This window comes from Triturus cristatus, chromosome 9 (assembly GCF_964204655.1).
Source record: "Triturus cristatus chromosome 9, aTriCri1.1, whole genome shotgun sequence".
NCBI lineage: Eukaryota > Metazoa > Chordata > Amphibia > Caudata > Salamandridae > Triturus > Triturus cristatus.
In genome coordinates this window covers 1,194,717,752-1,194,737,881 of record NC_140592.1, presented here as the reverse complement: position 1 = coordinate 1,194,737,881, position 20,130 = coordinate 1,194,717,752, and the positions used below count along the sequence as shown (strand labels likewise).

The 20,130-nt window shown below is 45.9% G+C and overlaps 1 protein-coding gene across 9 annotated transcripts in view; it reads left to right on the top strand.

The window, feature by feature from the left end:
- The window catches only part of GPHN (gephyrin), a 1,582,310-nt gene that overhangs the window by 962,680 nt on the left and 599,500 nt on the right, over positions 1 to 20,130 (top strand). For 5 of the 9 annotated variants that reach the window (XM_085627211.1, XM_085627210.1, XM_085627209.1 and 2 more), the window contains exon 8: positions 14,881 to 14,988. The exons of the other annotated variants lie outside the window; for them this stretch is intronic. In XM_085627211.1, the coding sequence (XP_085483337.1) occupies positions 14,881 to 14,988 (108 nt within the window). The remainder of the gene's footprint in view (positions 1 to 14,880; positions 14,989 to 20,130) is intronic. 9 annotated transcript variants of the gene reach the window in all.

The window sequence follows — 20,130 nt, the reverse complement described above, 5'->3', positions numbered from 1 at the left end:
TCTTTCATACATTTTAATGTGCTTCTCATTGAAGTGTGAGCTAGATGTAATCACGGACTGTCGAGTGTATATGAAGTTGTGTTAATGGTGCTTTCTTGAGAGACAGTAAGAAGATAAAAATGTGAATTTAGACTTCATTGTTTAGTTCATGAAGTATATATGTAAGTACGTAGGTTTGTGTAGCATGGAGCTAGCTGCAGCACAATGTAGCACCATACAGTGAAGTGGGGGATACAATGCATCAAGACATGGTTGGGAAAGTCCATGTATGAGGGCAGGTTACTGCGAAGAAGGAATGACGCTTGAGATATGGAGTGGGAAGCTTCCGGAATGTAGTCTAGTGGGTGGAGGTGGACTGAGGAAGGATCCGGGAGCTCAGAAGGATGCATTTGTTGACCCGGAGGTTACACTCTGATGAGTAGTTGCTTGAGGAGACGACTAATGAGGTCTTTATGGAATGAGAGGAGCAAGAGTGCCCAGAGGATTTTGACTCTCTGAACATAGCAGGAAAGGGCTTGGCATCGGTTATCCTTTGATGTTCAACTTCCTAACTTGAGCGCTCCACTTTTGAACTCTAATGCCCTGAAGCTGGTCCAATGAGAGCATCTGCTCCTTTCTCAGATACCTTGCATCTGTCTCAGGAACTACTTCTTCACAATTGCACACACTCCTTGATCTCAAAATAAACTTGGATTTACAAGAGTCTCAAGAGCAGCACTTTCACACTGACCACTAGAAACCCAAATACAATTTATTCTATGTCCATAAATGCACCCCAGAGGCTATCAAACTGTAATTGGTGATGCAGGCGCCTAAAACTAATGGTTTGCATTGTGCAGGTTCTTTAGAACATTGTTTTTATTTATGCAGTAGGGAGGTTAATAAATAAAACGTTAACACCTATGCCCTCCCCGGCACATTTTTTATCTACATTGGGCCCAGTTACCTCTCCTATAGGGAGGCATTCAAACTCCTAGATACCCCTGAAAAGCTTCACGGAGAGCCCGCCGTGGTTATCTCTACGGTGAGAATGGGTCCGATGAGAAAGCATGCAACTTCGCTGGATGAGGGCCATCGCCGTTTCTTTAAGGAATATCTCCAGTAAGACAGTATTGTAGGTAGTAAAAGACTCACTTCTGCTTTGCACCTTCTCCTATCCATTCACGGTATCTGTGTGATGGATATTGTAATTGGAGGATATAGCAATAGCGCCTCTAAATGCTTCTAACCTCTCAATCCCCCTGCAGTGAATATTGCCATTGAAAACATATTGGGCCCATCTGTTATTGCCCTGCTGTTAGCTTGTTCTTTCCAACAGCGTGGGTAGTGGGACACATATTAGTAACGAGTTAGAAAGAAAAAATTGCCTTGTTAGAAAACTTGCAGAAGATTGTTTTGGTGTCCTTTATCTATGGAGAACCCGATATTCTGTTAAATGTTAAACACTGTAAACTATCGCAACTGGAACTTTATCAGGTAGTGTAGCCTCATGGCCACTCGAGGTGAATCATTGTAGAACCATAGATGACCTGATCTTCCGGGAGATTACATTTCTTTTACATCAGTTGGTGAAATTTCTTAAAGTTAAGCTGTTTTCTACCCGCTCTTATGCTTCTCTGGCTTTCACGAAGGCTCCGCACCCTGTATATTGTTATTGACGGTCTGCACGAATCATCAGGTTGACATTTTTCAGCCCGCATATTATGTTTGAGGTGCAGGGGGCTAATCTCTGTTACTTTAGTGAAAATGACCTTTTGTTAGTGTAGTCTAGAGCGTGACGTCCCTTTGCATTATCGCTTCCCACTTTGTTACTGCTAGGTACCCCCACCTCCATTCATGGCAGTGGTTAGTGCCCCCCCTCCCCACCCACAACTGTCAATTTGTACCTTATTTTTAAAGCACTGGCCCACAATAGGTGTTCCGGTGTCACAACATAAGTTCACTGAAATTGAAGTATGGGCCTGGATACCCCACCCCCAAGCCTTTGCCAGGCCATTTTAAGTTAATAACAATCAACAAGTTTAACTGAGAAGTTTTGAAATATAAGGCTCCAATTTGTTCCACGTTTTGAGAGGAGTGTTCAGGTCCCTTCTGTCCATTGGACCCATCTGACCCCTTCCCAGATGGCCCTCTTGAGAAACCAGGCCTAGACATATTGACCTAGAAAAGTCAGGGAACTCTTGGTAGAATGTGCTACAGAACATCTCTGCCAGTACATTTGGTATTCATGAAGGCACCAGTTGAACCCAGACCCGGTGTTCTATTGGGACCAGATCTAAAGGCCAAGAGGAAGTGATGGCTGTATTTCTGTTGTGCAGGTGCAGACGAGAATTTTCTTTACTATATTTTTTGTGAAAGTACGGTTAAGCAGAACAATTGTATTATTTTTTTGACAAGGTTCTACTAGCCTTTCTCATTTAGTAACTTCTCCATTACTTTAAATCACTGCAGTTTCACTAGGATTATACCTTGAACCAAGGTGAACAAAGATGTTTTATTGTTGCGTTTCATTACATATCCTGGTCTGCCTTAAAAATGTACAAAAGTAGGTATCTGGTTAACAAATAGGGTGTGAGAGTAATCTTGATCACCTTCTGTTTTGACTACACAAAATGTTACATCGAACTCCCTCTCAATAACTCTGAGAACCGTTAAAACTGTTTAATGACCCTTAGGAACACCAAGGTGTGCACGAAGTTGCATCGGCACCCCAAGAACATCCTCAACTGCAGATGTTTAGGGAACTTGATAACACTTCTGGTAATGGAAAATTCCTCACTGGCTGAATTTTGGGCAGTCTCCAGCTGGAACGTGGTTGTCTCCAGGAAAGGCCTCCTTGTTGATTTTATAAACGCCCAAAAAGTCATTACTTTGTGGTCGCTTATTACATTTGCAGCGCTTTCCATTCCGCACCCTAACTTGACATGGTTGATGAGGAAGGATTTCACCTCATGTAATTTTTTATTTTAAGTGGTGATAAAAATATAAAATTAATAAAAGTGCAGTTACGCCAACCCTACAACTGCAACTTTTCTGCACGGAAGTACTGGCTTCCCCAGACGTATGACTGAGTGTTTTGAAAACTCCCCAGGTATTAGTGATGCTAGGCATATCTTAGGCTCAAGCCTGACAATGTCATGATAGTCCCACATTTTCTGTAAGATTTCCGCTTTAACTACTGCATGAGATCGCTCTTTTGAATTAATACGGTGAAAGATAAAAAGTTTGAAATTTATATTGAGAAAAAATAAGCTGAACAACTAAAAGTTTGAAGTGTGTGTTAGGGTAGGGGAGGGCTACAGATAAGCTAGTAGGCGCGTTAGGACTAGGGATAGGCCTGGCGATGGGGGTAGATGTGCAAAGCCCATTTGTGCTTGCAAAACCCTTCGAGTCATAAAATCATGGGGTTTGACACCTCAAAGGAGGTTTTAACAAAAGTCCTTTTACAGGTAGACTTCGAAAATAGCGTTTTACAACGCTATCCGAATGGCAAATAGGTCAGGACAGGAAGGGGCGTGAAAGAGGTGCCCTCCTCATATTCGCAATTCTGACAGAGGTGTATGAAGGGTTTGTAAATAGTCAATCAGGTGCTTCCTGTTTGGAAAAGCAAATGCAGGGACGCAGATCTACTGTGCCTTGTGGACCACCGTACAGCAAATAAAAGGGGCTGTAAATTGCTACCCCCTTAATATACGTTAAGCAGGACATTGTGTGATCTTCAGAAAATGTCCTTGTTACAATGACACGAGGACAACTTTGAGGAAAAGGATCCTTTTTGTAGTGATCTCTGCGCTCTGCTCAACACAGCCGCTCAGGGCAAAGTAAGCTTTCTCACCAACATACTAAGTTAGGCTTCGTGGACAGTTGGGATAAACCATAGCCACAGAAGGGGTGGGGGAAGATACCAAATTATCCTAAACAAATACATAGGGCTATGACATTTTTGTACAATGGGATACATAGTCGGAATATATAATTCTATGTTGCAGTTACAGCGGTACTGTTTGCTGTGCAGCCTAGTAGTACTTCAGTTGCTCCTCAAATTGCATTCCCATTTACAAATCACTGTATGTGCAAAGTGCACATCTCTTGTTCGCAAATATTACATCCCGTCCTGTGCCCTGACTATCAGAACTAAGGCCTGAGCCTGTTCACTCCCCTCGGATCCAGAGATTGTGACCCTTACAAGCTGCTGTAACCAGACACAACTCTTCAGCACCTTGTGATTGTCCTTTGCTGTTCATCACAGTGCGACGGGATACACCTACCGTAATCTCCCTCAAGGTAAAACCAGCACACCAACGTACAGGTGGTAACACCCTTTCTTGTAAAACCTTCTTTAGTCCATGGTTGGGCTAGCAGTGCAGGCCATGGAGGAAAGGGCAGAATCTAAGGGGCTATGAGCTGGTAGTTGCCTTTTGCTGCAGGATGCTGCCAATACAAGGTATACTCTGCTAGGTACATCATATGCTGTGTTGCTGTCAGGCGAATTTCCTGCTGAGTATGTCTTATGTTTAGCTACTACTTTCGTGCCATCCATGACAACACCGGAAACCTTACTTGGCATCAATATTTGTACTAATTACCTTTTTACTGTATGTTCCTGTGTTATTTATAACAATATATCTGATAGAGACTACTAGCTGCAGATTCCTTAACGTAGAATTATCCCCAGGCGTGAGACTGAACCCGGAAAACTTTCTTGCCCAGCATCCCTTCGTGCCGGGGGGCAGTACCACGCGACTCCGCCCGACGTCCTCCACGGGCGCGACATCAGCGAGGTCACATAAGCCCCACCCCGGCGCGCTGACGTCAGTTTTCTTCTTTTCCACGTGCAACGCGGACCCGGATCGTGTTCCTGGCCTGTTTCAGGCCTTCTTTTCCCGCTTTGGTGTTTTTCTTGGGTACAGTGTGTGAATGCCTCCGGGCTTCAAGACGTGCTCGTCTTGCGCACACCAGATGTCGGCGACGGATCCTCACCCCATCTTCATGTGGTGTTTGGGGGAGCACCACGACTGCACGGATTGTGAGGCGTGTCAGCAAATGAAGCCGAAGTCCCGGCGAGAGCGCCGGATAAAGCTCCTTTCGGCACGCATGTCCAGGTCGGCGGCTTCGCCACGTCCGTCCCCCGCGGACGGCTTCAAGAACCACCGCCTCCGTGTCCGACATCGTCCTACTCCCAGGCCGCAAGGGCGTCGCTCACCTGTTGGTAAGCGTTGCAGTTTGTCCCCGAGGCCCGGTCCCCGGCCTGTTGGGGGCGTGGGTTCTCCGCGGGTAGTATGGCCCCGCGTGTCGCCATCCTATCCGCCGTTCCCCGGCGCGGGGGCACGCCTCTTTGGCTCTTCCTTCTCCTCCTTCTCTTCCTGGGACGTCTGCGGATCCCTTGCCGCGTGCAGGAACTTCTGCGGCGTCGCCGGCGGGTTCGGATCCAGGTTCGGAGGATGTGGGGCTGTCGGGGTGCGGCCCTTCGGGGTTCCCTCCTTCGGACCCAGACGCCACTGCCTCACCACAAACCCCTGCGGGGGTCCCTGTGGTGTGGCAGGAGGTTGCCGGAACTCGGGGCATGTCCTCGAGTCCTCCTCAGTCCTCTGGGCAGGCGGCGGGCTTGTCTGAGGCCAAGGTGACGCCGCTCAGGTGCCGGCGGCTGCTGGCCCTGGCGGCGCCGCAGGGGCCGGCTACGGTTCGGGCGTATCCCCGGGCCCCCCTCGTCCCTCCACGCAAACAGCTGCCTTGTCAGAGGTCGAGTCGACGCCTTTTCAGCGCCGTTCCTTGGCCACCCAGGCTCCGACACAGCTCTGGCCTCCTGCGCCGCGCGTTGTGGCGGAGGTCGTTCCAGCGCCCCCTTTGGTGCTGGTCGACGTTGACCTGATGCCGGTCGCAGACTTTACGGCGCCGGGCCAGCGTCGGGTCGTTGAGTCGTCTTCGGATGCCCCCTCTTCTCCAGAGGTTCGGCGGTTGTTGGTTTCATGTTCTCCAGAGACGGGCCGTCGCATCGTGGAGTTTTCCCCGGTGTCTTCCAAGGACGGCTTATCGCCGTCGCCGCGCCCGCAGTCTTCGCCGGAAGGACCTCAGGTTCCCCATTCTTCTGTCCTCCCTCCGCCTTAGCTTGCAGCCGTTGCCCACCGAGGAACTGCTTTCCCCGCTACGGGCCCTACGGAAGCCGGTGCTGCCTTTGCTCGGGCTGTCTCCACAGCGGCAGGGATCTTGCGCTTGGGCGAATCAGCTGCCCATTTCCCCACGGATCATCTTCTGGAGGTCCTCCATCAGGGTTATGGGGGTCGGGAGCTGCTTCTTCACTTTTAGGCTTCACTCCACACGTCTCTATTGGGGGTTTGGGGGAGGCCCGCCACGGGGGATCCGGTGCCCCAGCCACTTCTGCACCACCACCGTCCTGCGCCGCATGACCCGGCCTGTCTTTCCCTCCACCCCTCTACCAGGGGCCCTCTTTTACAGACTGCCTTTCCCTCCCTGCCATCGGTGTTGTCTCCCCGTCACGGGAGGCCCGCTGGTTAGATTCCTGGGGGCGCAATAGCTTCACCTCCACCAGTGCAGCTTTGCGGGCCCTTAACACTCTTTGTGTATTAGCAAGGGCCAATTCTTGCTTGTGGGACTCGGCGAAGTCCCTTTTGTCGGCCGCTTCTCAAGAGGGTGCCTGTGTTGATCTCCGGCACCATGTGTTGGATGGCCGTGAGCTGGCGGCCTTTATTCTTCGCTCGGCTCCGGACATTTCTGGACATTTCGGACGTGCTTGGCCCTTCATCGGCATGCCTGGCTACGGGATATTGTGTTTCCGGAGAATGTGAGGGAACAGTTGGTGGACCTTCCGTTTGATGGCACTCTTTTGTTCCACGCCCCTGCGGATTCTGCCATTCAGAGGTTTCTTGCTGGGCTTCGTCCTCCTCCTCCGCCTCCTCCTCCTCAGTGACCTGTGTGTCGGTCTGTGTTTTGGGAGGTGTTCTTCTGTGGTTTTCCTGTGGCCTTGTAGAGCGTAGCCCCGGTTGTTTGTTCTGTGTGGTTCATGTGCCTTTGGATCCTTTTGTTAGGACCTTGGTGCTATTGGCTGCAGGTCCAGCCCTGTTTTGACTGGTGGTTTTGGCTGATGGTAAGCCGTGTAGACCCTGAGATTAGGCCTTCTGTGTATTCTTTATTAGCTGATTGACAAGCCGTCTGTGTTTTTCTCCGCAGGTCTTTCTGTTTGTTCTCTGCTGCGGAAACTTTTTCCTAAGAGGGTTCCCATGTTCTGGGACGTAACATGCCATATGTGGGCTAATGGTAGCTTTAGCATATGCTGGGGAGGTGTGGTCGTCCTTCGGACTTTTGCTCTCCGTGGCGCCACGGTATGTCGCTGGTGCGATCTTCTTGCCGATGGTTTTGGAGTGGCTTGCGTTGCGCCCCGGTCCGTCCTCCTCCTGGATCGCTGTCTCGCTGGCCTAGTCTGGCCCGCTGTCTGCGGCATTGCCTTGTAGCGGTTTTGCGCTTCTGTCCGCCTTGGTCCTCTGTCTGGTGTTCCGGGGGTGACTGGTTTCCCCGATTTTTGTGTTCGGTGGACGGCTTGGTCCGTCCCCCGTCCTTTTTTCGTTCTTTCTTTCTGCCTGATTCCTTCATTCATGGGTCAGTGTGTGCTGGCCCCTCCCTTGGGGCGTGTCCGGGCCCTCCCTGACCTCTGCCTTCGGCCGGCGCCTAGCTTACCGTTCCGTGGTGTTGCCTCCTGCTGGCTGTGCGTGCCCGTGCAGGCCTGTTTGTTCTGCTACGCCGTTGTGGCCTTTCCTGTATTCTCTTGTGCCTTTCTTCTTCCGTCTGGACTTTCGGCGGTGCAGCCGTCCCTGCCTTGTCCGCTGTTTGCAGCGGGGGTGTGTGCAGCTCTTCTGTCACAGTGTATGTGTTTCTTCAGGTGGGTCCTGCCTCCAGTTCTACCTCTTCTCCCTGGGGTTGAGGTGGTCCTTGTGTTCCTTGAGGCTTTAAGGCGTTGTCTGCCCCTGAGGGGTGTTGAGCAGTTCTCCCTTAGTTGGGCTTAGGGTTTCCTGGCCTTTTCCTTCTTGTCCCTGTGACATGTCCCCTGCTGGGGCCCTGTGTCTCTCCTGGTGGGGGGGCTCTCTCGCAGGCCCTCCTCCATTCTGGGTATGGCTAGAGTATCTATTCTACGTTAAGGAATCTGCGGCTAGTAGTCTCTATCAGATTTACAAGTTACTTACCTTCGATAACGATATATCTGGTAGAGATGATTCTAGCCGCAGATTCCTTCACAACCCGCCCTTCCTCCCCGTTCTGCGAGGACCCTCTGCTTGGGTTTCTGCAGTTGCTTCCCTCGGGGTGACTTGTCTTCTGTGGGTGTCCTCTTCGTTTCTTCCGGTCGGGCATCCCTCCCGCTGGTTTCTCTCCAGCGTGAGGGTCTACTTTTTGCTCTTTCCCTCTGTGGTTAGAGTTTCTGATCCCCAACCGGTCTTCTTCATTAGGGGTTCTTTTGCCTGTCATTTGACTTCCTGCTCCTTTCAGAGGTTATGGCCCTCCTTGACACTGTGGTCTGCGGATGGATTGCCTGTCCTTTGACCTCCTTCTCCTTTCCGGAGGTATGGCCAGCCTTGGCAGTGTAGTCTCGGGATGATTTGCTGTTGCCTCTCTGTTCCAGGCTTGTGGCCCTTCCCCTTGTGGTTGTAGTTTCTCTCTCTCTCTCCTCTCCTCTCCTCTCCTCTCCTCTCCTCTCCTCTCCTCTCCTCTCTCCTCTCTCCTCTCTCCTCTCTCCTCTCTCCTCTCTCCTCTCTCCTCTCTCCTCTCTCCTCTCTCCTCTCTCCTCTCTCCTCTCTCCTCTCTCCTCTCTCCTCTCTCCTCTCTCCTCTCTCCTCCTCCCCTCTCTCCTCCTCCCCTCTCTCCTCCTCCCCTCTCTCCTCCTCCCCTCTCCCCTCCTCCCCTCCTCCCCTCTCTCCTTCTCCTTTCACATGCTTGCGCCTGCAGGAGGGCTCTGTTCTTTTCTTGCTATGGCTTCGCTGCTCTGGCCTTCTGGTGCGTTACTGCCACCTGGTGCTTGCGCCTTGGCTTGCACAGTTGTTCCTCAGGGTGGTGCTCTGCTCTGGCCTGCTGTTGTCGCCTTCTGGTACCTTGGTGCCCCCTGGTGATGTTTCTCACCTATTGTTTCTCTCTCTTTTGTTTCTCTGTTTTTTTTCGCACACTGTTCCCATGCTCTTCTCAGTTTTGTTGTGATGGCTCCGCGTTGTGGCGCGGAAAAGTTCTCCGAAGCAAACTGACGTCAGCGTGCCAGGGTGGGGCTTATATGACCTCCCTGACGTTGCGCCCGCGGAGGACGTCGGGCGGAGTCGCGTGGTACCGCCCCCCGGCGCGCAGGGATGCTGGGAAAGAAAGTTTTCCGGGTCCAGTCTCACGCCTGGGGATAATTCTACGTTAAGGAATCTACGGCTAGAATTGCTCTACCAGATACATAGTTACCGAGGGTAAGTAAGTTGTACAGTACATCCATTAACATAAACTTGTGTGGGCACCTAATTTGCTGATCATATATTTCAATCTCTCAACAAGAAAGAAACAGCATCTCTTCTACTGTGCATAGAGACATTTTTGCTTTTATTTGCATATTGGAGCATGAATCCTGCCTTCTTATCCTCCTTCACCTCTCATCTTCCTTCGATACTGTCAAACACGACAGCCTCCAAGACCTACTCAATCGTAGGGTGGGACTATCTGGATCCTTTCTTAACTGGTTAGCCACTTTTCTCCACAACAGAACTCATAGACTCAAGGTCAATATGTCCCTATCCAACCCCACACAGGTCACTTTAGGAGTGCCTCAGGGGGTCTTCGCTCTCACCCACTCTCTTTAACTCATTCATGGAACCTCTAACCGAATTGTTGAATTTATCTAACATCCACTATCACATGTACGCAGATGACACCTAAAAGTACTAAAAAATCCCTTACCCCGATGATATTGGATCTCTAAACTCAACCTTACAAAAACACAAAACTGTTTGACAGGTAACCATTCCAGGTAGTTAAAGGACAGCTTTGTCACTTCTCTGCTTGAAAACAAATACCAGTCTCCCAGATTTCTAGTTATCGGCCATGTATCACTTGTCTGGTACTTGTTAGATGTCTTGAAAAGCTATTTTCAACCAATTTCTACTCTTTCTGGATTCGAGTAATATCCTGTCATCTGCTTAGTTGTGTTAAGGCCATTTTCTAGTACCAAATCTGCTTTCCTCTGCCATGACTGTCTCAACTTTTGCAGACGAGGGTGTCGCCTCTCAGCTTGTACTTGTCCTCTGTGGCTTTTGTCACAGTGGAACATGTTGTGTCACCTGTTTATTTTGATTTAGGAGTCTTGTGGCCCACTATCTGATGTTTTCGGTCTTTCACAACAGATCATGTGCTACTGATCAAAATGGACATATTGACCTTTGAGTTAGGCAAGCTGGCTTGTGGTGTATCTCAGGGCTTTTCACTTTCATCAGGCATGTTCAATAGATACCTCCGTCCTTTATTTGATCTATTCTTAGGCCATTAAGTGTAATGTTCAATCTAACACTAAAATCTCTCTGGTATATATTACATTGTCATATTGTACAGGTCCATCTAAAGATCTACAATACGTCCCTAATAATTTCGAGTCTTGGATGACTGTAAACTGCTTAGAGCTGAACAGTTTTAAGGCAGATCAAGGAAGATCATGTGCTCCAGAGCCAAGGGTTGACTTCAGAAAGTCCTCCAACTGTCCAAAGTCTTTGGACTTGTCTTTGTTTTCTGACAAAGTCAAGAATGTGGCTGTATTTTTGGATGCTAAATCCCACAAGCTAATTATGTGGTAAAATACTGATATTTCCAGCTGATGTGCCTATCATATCTGTGTTCTTTCTCAGTCATCGCTTTTTTTTGGGACTGCTATCAATCTTAGCTTGGAATGCTGCCATGTCCTGTACACTAGCCATTTTAAAATCCTGCTTTTTTAATTGCTAAAAGTACAGAATGAAACAATCTGTATGAACTTTGACCTAGGCAGAAGAGATCAAGTTTTGGCAGCCCAGTGGTTTAAGGTTGTCTGTCTGATGTGTAATTGTCTTCATCCGCTAGCACCTGCCTGCCCAAATATACCTAATTCCGCAGCCCACAATTCATGGAGCAAAGGCAAAGTCAACTGAATTATAATCTCACCACCTTTGGTGGTTGGTCCTTTATGGCTACTGCCCTCTCCAAATGGAGACATCCCTGACCATCTTCAAGAAAATAAGAAGACTAGACTGTTCAGTTGGGCAGTGTTTTAATCAAGGCGGGACTGCAAAAATGTTCATTCAAGCCCTGCAGCCTTTTGCCTCACACTCTCTTTTCTGTCACTCTCCTGAAGCCACCCACCCGTGCCTGCTGTAAGTGACATCGGCACCAGCAGTGCCCTCAGTTCACTCCACCAACCGCCACCCCCGCCACAAAAACAAGTTTCCAGAGGCTCGGGCCAACCAAGAAATTACACTCAAGAGGTAGGATTGGAAGGGCAGACTGGGTCAGTGTTAGCATCTCTGCAGCATTCCAAAACCATGCTTGTGCTCAGAGGGCAGATAGAGCTACAGCCATTACAAACATACCTCTTGTTGTTTTGATCTTTTCTCTTGCCACATGCATTTCATTTTGTGCTTGTTAATTGGCAGTGTTGAAAACAGAAGTCTAATGCAATAGTCTTTAGAAACTTTAATCATATTACTGCTGTCTAGTCCCATGGTTTCTGGGCCATCAGTTACGTACTTGACTCTACCATCTGTTTTTCAATGTCCCACAATGCATTCTCATGTTTTGCTCTTGATGTGAATCAGCTTACTCTTTGCATTTCCAGTCATTCAAACCTGCCCTGCGTAACTATCTTCTCCATAAGGGCGGCCTTGGCAACCACCATGTGCAATTGATGTAGAGCACATGACCCTCACCTCCTACTTACACAACCACTGAACGTGAACTCTATTGCTGAATGTACTGTTTTGTGTGTCAACCCTCCTTTATGTTTTTCGTTTGTGATCATGATTCCTCAACCTTCTATATGTTGAGTATCCTTGCCAATTAAATAATTACAAATTCTAGCCATCCATACACTTTGCAGTCTAGAGCAACATGAGCAACTACTCAGACTAACACCGCCCACCTATGTGATGAGGGATCTGAGCAACAACACAGACCCTCAGTAGAGAGAAGACCTTGTTTAGTTTGACTGATGATTGAGCCTGTTTTCTGTCCTGTGGAGATAATTGAATATTTCAGTGTTGGGTGAAAGTAGCTGTTTCCTGGAAGCTGATATAGGCCTTCCTCTGCATGCAGCACCCAGTTTTAGAAAAAAACACTCATTTTCTAACTAGTGCTACCGTAAGATCATAGCCTTACAGAGCCCATACTCACTGGTGCATTAGCTACATAAACATGTAGGGCTTCTGTTTATTGTGAAGTTACATAAATAGTCATCCTTCTGCTCTCAGATGTGGCAGTGACTAAGAATGGTCAAATATACCCAATAAGATGGAAAGAATTCATCAGTTACTGCATCCGGCTAGAGGGAAGGTGATTACATTATTTTGTGCTTGATTTGGGCCTCACTGAACATAGTCCCCTTCCCACCTGGATGGGACACGCCACTGACTTCCTGAAGGACAAACAAGGCAACTGGGGCTTCCAATTGGCTACCAATAGGCCAGTTAAAATAGTTAAAACCTCACAGTGTCCTGGTCAATATGATTGGCTGTCATACAGCTAGTAAAATCTGCCCATGCAAGCTAATATACTGGGTTGTAGGATGAGCAATCTGAATGGCTGAAACATCGGTTGGACTATGTGGAATGGGTTTAGGATCTAGGAATGTCACGCGGCACATAGGGTGTCCCATCACAATTCGGGCACAGGGAAGCGACTCAAACTACTGTTTTTCCTGCCCACCAGTGAAGATCCTGAATATGGAAGATGCACGGGCAATTATGCTTGGTAAAACAGGAAAACGTCTGGTTCCTGCAGTTGAAATCCATACATGCAGGAAACCTTCACCTTGAGGCGCACTGACATATTGAATCCCATTCTGTTTAAATGCGCAATGCATTTTTATTTCTGATTCTTGCATAGACATTGGAGGCACAACTTATTGCTAAACACAATAATGTAGTTTTTTTAAGTTAAGCATCATTTTAATAGTAGAAGTGAAATCACGCCATAGTACACAAAAATGACAATGGCGTCCAAGTACATTGAGCTGTTAGTCAAGAGACACTGGAACATGTACAAAACGCTTCTAATAGTATTGTACAGAGTTACTACAATCTGTGCAGTTACTATTAGGGTCCATCTGTGCAGTTACTATTGGCGATCAACTATCGTCTATAAATGTCACTTGTCAAGATATAGCTACTGGAATATGTTTAAAAGCAGACAGCGAGGCACACAAATGCTCATTTGCTGGAAACTCTGTTTATTGGCAGGACCCTGATCAAGGACTTATTGAATACTAGGAACCTACTGAGTGTAGTGGCAGCCCACCCTCCTCACCTGAAGGATAGTGTCCACAATTTACACCTCAAAATGACTGTGGGGGGGCTGAAGCCCTTTGAAAGCATAAAAATATGAACACGTGTTCCAGCGGTAGGGTCGCCTCCACGCCGCTGTCCTGACTCATGAAGAAGACAGAAGGGCTTAAACGTTCTATAGATCATGTCTTGAATAGTCCAGGTACACAGCCTCTTTTAGGTATTTGCTAGAGCGCTGACCTAGCACTGAGGAGGTCACGTTGACATGTTCATACCCTTACCTTCATTGTGTCCTCTGCCTGAGAAGGAAGAGGAGAAGCTGCATCATTTAGATCGTCGTAGGGTGGACAGCTTCTGCATAGACAGAATCCAGGACCTCCGGTCTGATGACCTGCTCTACATAGGCTCTCTGGGAAGCAAAAATGACAAGGCTGCCGAGATGAAGATTTTGTACAGATGGTTGGGTTGCAGTATAGTCTAGATACAGGCAAATTCCTCACAGGTCCCATCCACCTCCACATCCTGATGAAGGGAAATACCCACTGCATAAATAATGGTCAGATCTGCCCACCTCTTAGGGCATGAACAAAATGGACGAGGGACAGACGTCAGGGTGAAGGGCTGTAAGGCTATGGTTATGTCATGTCCTGGGTGGTACCAGATGGCGAAGACAAAACCAAACAGCAACCACATATGCAGGATAGTTACTCCAATTTTTCTCGATCCAGTCTGGCGCCTGGGCATTTTCAAAATGTAGCGAATCTTCAAGTAGATAGTGTCCACCAGAAAGCTCATTACCAGAGGTAAGTTTGTTGTCTTCTGATGGCTACCTCTAGATGCAGATTCCTCACCTTTTGAATGAATGTCATAGCATTGCCCCATCCATGCTAAGTAATTTGTTCATTGGAAAGCATCTGAATCCAAGAGTGCTTTTTTCAGAGATCTGAGTGTTCAGAAGCAGATAAATGGAGTGAGTTCCTTGGTTTATGGGCAACAAATGAATTAAGGTCTGCTCAAACCTGGGATGTATCCACCGCAAAGAGACTGAGCTTCACGATCTGTCCTAATAAAGAAGACTTCTACACCTACCACACGCACCATCAAAGATTTATGCTTACTCATTTGTAGTCTGAATATTTTTCCGAATTGTAGTTAACAAAAATCTAATTGACTTGGAAAACACCTGTGATAGAAACCTTATGTGTTCTTCAAGTTGAAAGTAGCAGCTGTTGCCCTTCATTCTGCTCTGTCCTTCATTGTGTCATGTTCTCATTGTGTCCTACCCTTTACCATGTTCTCTGCTTCGGTCATGCCTATAGCCATCATTTTCCTTGTATGATGCCATGTTCTCCTGGTACCATATTCATAGTTGTTGTGTGTTGTGCATTAGAAGCATCCATCCCGCTCCAGTTCTGCTGCTATCATGGCTAAAGGTGAACCGCCCATCCCTGGTCTCATCAGTTATGCTCATCATGCTGCAGGCAGTGCAGGAGAACCGGTAAGAGACTCCTCTTATAGACTTTCACATGCACAGTTTGTGATGTTAGATGCTCTGGCTCCCATCCCTACAAAACAATTCTACTGTACTTTTAGCCTAATTAAGAGCAAGTCCACAGCTCATAGCCTTGTTGAGCTGTCCAAGACATGAATGTTCATACTGCTTCAACATGAAGTAACTCTGGCCACTCAGTAAAGTGAATAATTCTGAAAGAAACATACAGGTAAACAAAACTATAAAATATGTTTGAAATCAATAACCTTTTTTTAGTGCCATACTTAACCAGCTGTCCTTAAAGAACTAGTTACTTCTGTACAAACATTTAATTTATAATCTGTTTTTATTCTCGTGCTGTCCCATAACAATAGCAAATCTGATTTTAAGCTAATGACGAAGTGAAAGCACAAAGAAGGGTCATTTTGGGACTACAAGTAACAAATCTAAACAGGGAAATATTTCAAAGACTATCAGTACATGTCATAAGGTGCGTGTTACACATATAGAAGGTAACATATTACCACCGGAAATGAAAAGTAAGAGATAGGAAAAATGAAATCCTAAACAGCCAATGGAGACATGAATTGTACACTTGAGTTTTTAAAAAATTGTTCTGTAAGAAGTTCTTGTTCACGGGATTTTAGGGACATCAGAAGTTACCGGGCCCCAATTGAATCAATGGAGACCTTTTATCTCTGGTGCCATGAGGTCTTAGTACAATGGACCCTCAACTGGGAACCAAGTACCTCTTTCAGTCTTTGAGTCTCAAGATCCAAGGACAGCAGTCTAAGTCTGACTCGAAGAGGTGGTGTGGACTAAAAACTCATAACATAGCAAAACAACAATAAAACTCAATACATCAGTGTCCAGCCAGGGCTACTATTTTGAAAAGGAAATTTACTTTTCAGCACACATAACTAAATGCTACACACAGTTACAAATATACAGAACATCTCAGCCAATAACGAAATTGTAATCCCTCCAAAATCACCCACCCTAAAGATTTATCAGAGGGGGCAACTAGCCCCATAGACATTGTTTATTTCGGTTATCTTTGACATGCAGTGTGATCATTTTCACCCCTGTGGGCCCTAAACAAGGAATGCCGCCTTAAAAAGGCTATTGGATCAACTGTTGACTTTCATAATTAAACCATTAGGACTATAGGAATTGCTTTGTGTTTCACAATATAGAAAGGCCTGTTGCCTTTGATAATACATTTCATATTAATTAACAAATGCCTATTGAATTCAACACAATCGTGGGTATGATCTAAGGGTTTTGCAGAGAGAGACTCCGCCAACATTTGAGGCAGACCTTTAACAGTGTTAGACATTAGCATGAGGCTACTCAGAGAGACGCAACCATTCCTTTTTGGCCAGATCTAAAATAAATGAATAAATAAATACATGGGGAAACAGAGTTTACAACGCTGTCACTATACACAGTATACGCAGTACTATTACAAGCAGTCGTTACAACGACCACGTTGTTAGTCTGCAATGCATTAATGTCGCAAGTCATTAGAACAACTTGCTGTAGGGGGCGCTAAGGTATTGGAAATGAATTTCAACACCTTCCCTACTGTTGCGCAAACTGGAGTAGGAATAGTAAATAATACTATTCCTAAGTCCAGAGACGCCCCCTACAGCAAGTCATTCTAATTACTTGCGATGTGAATGCATTGTGTACTAACAACGCAGTCATTGTAACAACCGCGTTGGAAAACCATGCGATGTAATACATTGCGTTGTAATGTGCTAGATTCTGAGTAGCACAGCAAACAAATGATGGACGGAATGCTGACAATGCAAACATTCTCCCCCAGTCAAAAGATCTGGGTTAAAACCATCGTTCTTTTGCCCACTATGCCACCCCAGTTTTGACCCAGCCTTATGCAAATCAGTCTTGACCCTGTGCCCCATGGGAACAGTCCAGCCCGAACTGCCAAGCCAGGTCCTCCCTGGACCGGAAACAAGCATCCTGGGTCCCGTGCTCTCCATGCCACTGGAATCAAGCTATCCTGGCTGAAGAGGGTTAAAACCCCGAAACCGGACCTTGCTTGGGGTGATTTTATTGTGTGTTCCACATGAGTCCAGGTTTTGTCCCCATTCCATATGAATGTGTTTCATATATGTGGGAGCTGGAAGATGTCCTCCCTTGTGTGTGGAAGCTGACGTCCCTGGAAAATATACAAAGTGTTTGAGAGTAGAGTCATCTTAAGCGCTGCTCTCCACCGAAGCCAGAACAGTGCATGGTTTTACCATGGTTTAAGTGTCACTGTTGCATCTCGCAAGGGGGCTGTGAGATTTCTACTCGAAAATAAGCACAGGTTTGGTGAAAGTAGGATACGCAGATATCAAATGTTATTCTTTGACCACCTAAAAAGGGTTGTGTGTGGGAAAAAAAAAAAAATATATATATATATATATATATCTATATTACCTACTGGCGGTCGCCAGTAGGTAGTTATAGTTAGGACCACGTTTCCATAGGAAAACCTCAACATTCTATTTTGAATAACTTTGGCGCCGGTCGACGAATCCTCGCGAATTTCTCAAAATAGGTGGGGCGCTACGCTCCGCTCCTACCCTGAAAGTCTCGGGGGGATCCGTCAAGCGGGGGCTGAGATAAAAGGGGGGTCCCAAAACGCGTTTTTCCCATGCATTTTTCCATAGGACCTTTAGAACGAGCTACAGCCCGAATGGCTGAACAGAATTACTCAAAATTTGGCAGAGAGGTAGTCCCTAGGTCAAGGAAGTGCCTTTTGTAGGTCTGGTGTAAATCTGTTCAGTATTTCCGGAGAAAATAGCATTTAAAAGCATATATATATATATATGCGCGCAGGGTGCGCGCACCGTGCGAGCACCGTGCGAGCACCCTAACGTGCGCGAGCGTAATTCTGATTGGTGGTTACATGTTAGTCAACGTTCGAATCGGTCGAAATCAGGAAGTGTCGGCCGCCATTTTGTTTGTTTTCAGTGCGAGAGTGAAAAAGGAAGGTGGCGAACGTGAAAAGGGGGCAGGGTAGAGAGTTCCTGACCCCCTAGCCTTTGTCAGGGGGTCCCTGAAGGACCCCGAAGGCAAAAAAAAAAATTATTTTTTTTAAAAATCGCGGGGGTGCGCGCACAGTGCGCGCACCCTGAAAAACACAAAAAAACAATTTTTTTTTTTGCAAAAAAAAAAAAAAATTTCGCAGGGTGAAAACCAAAAAAAAAAATAATAATAATTTTTAATACGTAGTTTATTGTAAAATAAATATATAAAAAATAATACATAAATAAATTAGCATTTAAAAAACCGTACAAATTCACTGAAAAAACCATAGGTTTCACACACGTTATAGTTAGGAATTAGCATTTAAAAAACCTTGCTAATTCACTGAAAAAACCATAGGTTTCACACATGTTATAGTTAGCTGGACATTTTACTGATAAAAAACCAATGAAATTCCCCCGTTATAGTTACTGTAGGCAACTATAACTCACGCGACCGTAATCCTCTGCTGATGACATATGTGTCTTTATGAAAAAAGAATATTTGTAATATATGTATAGCTAAAATTTAATGGAAGAAGACATGGGCAAATAAGTGTCTAAATACAGTATTAGCATCAGCAGAGGATTGCGGTCGCGTGAGTTATAGTTGCCTACAGTAACTATAACGGGGGAATTTCATTGGTTTTTTATCAGTAAAATGTCCAGCTAACTATAACATGTGTGAAACCTATGGTTTTTTCAGTGAATATATATATATATATATATATATATCCACGCTACACTCGCACCAGTGTCTCGCACTCTCGAACGGGTGCTGTTGGGCGGGGGGTGCTCCCGCCAAATATCGACGCTTCAAGTCTCCCCTCCTTCAAGAAAAGACACAGCACTCACGGGGTCGAGTCAAGATTTATTGTGACTCACAGCGCTTAAAAAACCAGACGCGTTTCGGGTATGCCTTTCTCAATGGTTTACAGGCATCACGGAAGCCGCCATATTTATGTTACATTGCCATCACTTCCGTGTAACAACAACAACAAAGGACTAACAAGTCCCTGTAATCACTAGCGCCATATTGTAATGGTTTATATATGATAAGCGTTTGTTTCACACACCTACTGGTGTTAACGTTGGCTTGGTTTCGTCAAATACAATGTGTATATAACCTATAGACAAGCAATGTTGATATTGAGATCCCGCCCATAATGGGCTATCATTCGGTGTCGATATATCCGACTTTACCCAAATAATCTATATCGATCAATAAAACCAATTTTACATCAGGTCTACTCATATATCATGTTGAAAATTATATATTTACAGCATCAACAACTCTTATATACATTCTAATGGGTTTAGATACCCATGATAACTATGCTTGTCAGTGTTCGCAAAACAATTTACTAATTAATTATGCCCTGTATGGGCCAAGTCCTCCAAGCCACTCGTCACCACATAAAGATACGAAATTCTACATTTTATAAAGATACGAAATTCTACATTTTATAAAAGAAGAAGAAGAAGAAAGAAAGTGGAGGAAAGAAACTTTAGATAATCAAATATCAAAATAAATTTACCAATTAGTTCGTGTTGTCTCCATCCATTAAAAATAATGATTCAAACAATTTATTAGAACAGTACAATTTCTATTGATACAGTAAGTGGGGGGTAGAGAGCCCCTTACCCTAAATGTACGGTAAGTTCCTCATTCGTGTTGAGCCCACCAGGGGTCTTGGTCCCCAAATCTATAATATATCTTGATTCGAGTCTCCTCAATCTTGCTATTCTATCCCCTCCTCTTATACTCGCCGGCACTTGATCTATTGCAAAAAACGTTAATAAATCGCTATTGCTATTGTGATAAGTCTGAAAGTGTCTGGCTACGGGATATGTCACATCACGATTTTTGATTGCTCTTGTGTGTTCCAATATGCGGACTTTCGTTTGGTGAATAGTACTACCAATATATCTCAAACCGCATGGGCACACAAGGCAATAGACTGTATAGGGAGTACTGCAGGTCAAGAATTTCCTAATATATCTGAGATTATGGGTTCCAACGGCCTCATAGGTGAGGACCTTTTTTGATTTTGACAAGATTTGCATTTTCCACAAGGATAAAAACCATGTGGTGCCTCACCAAATGGTT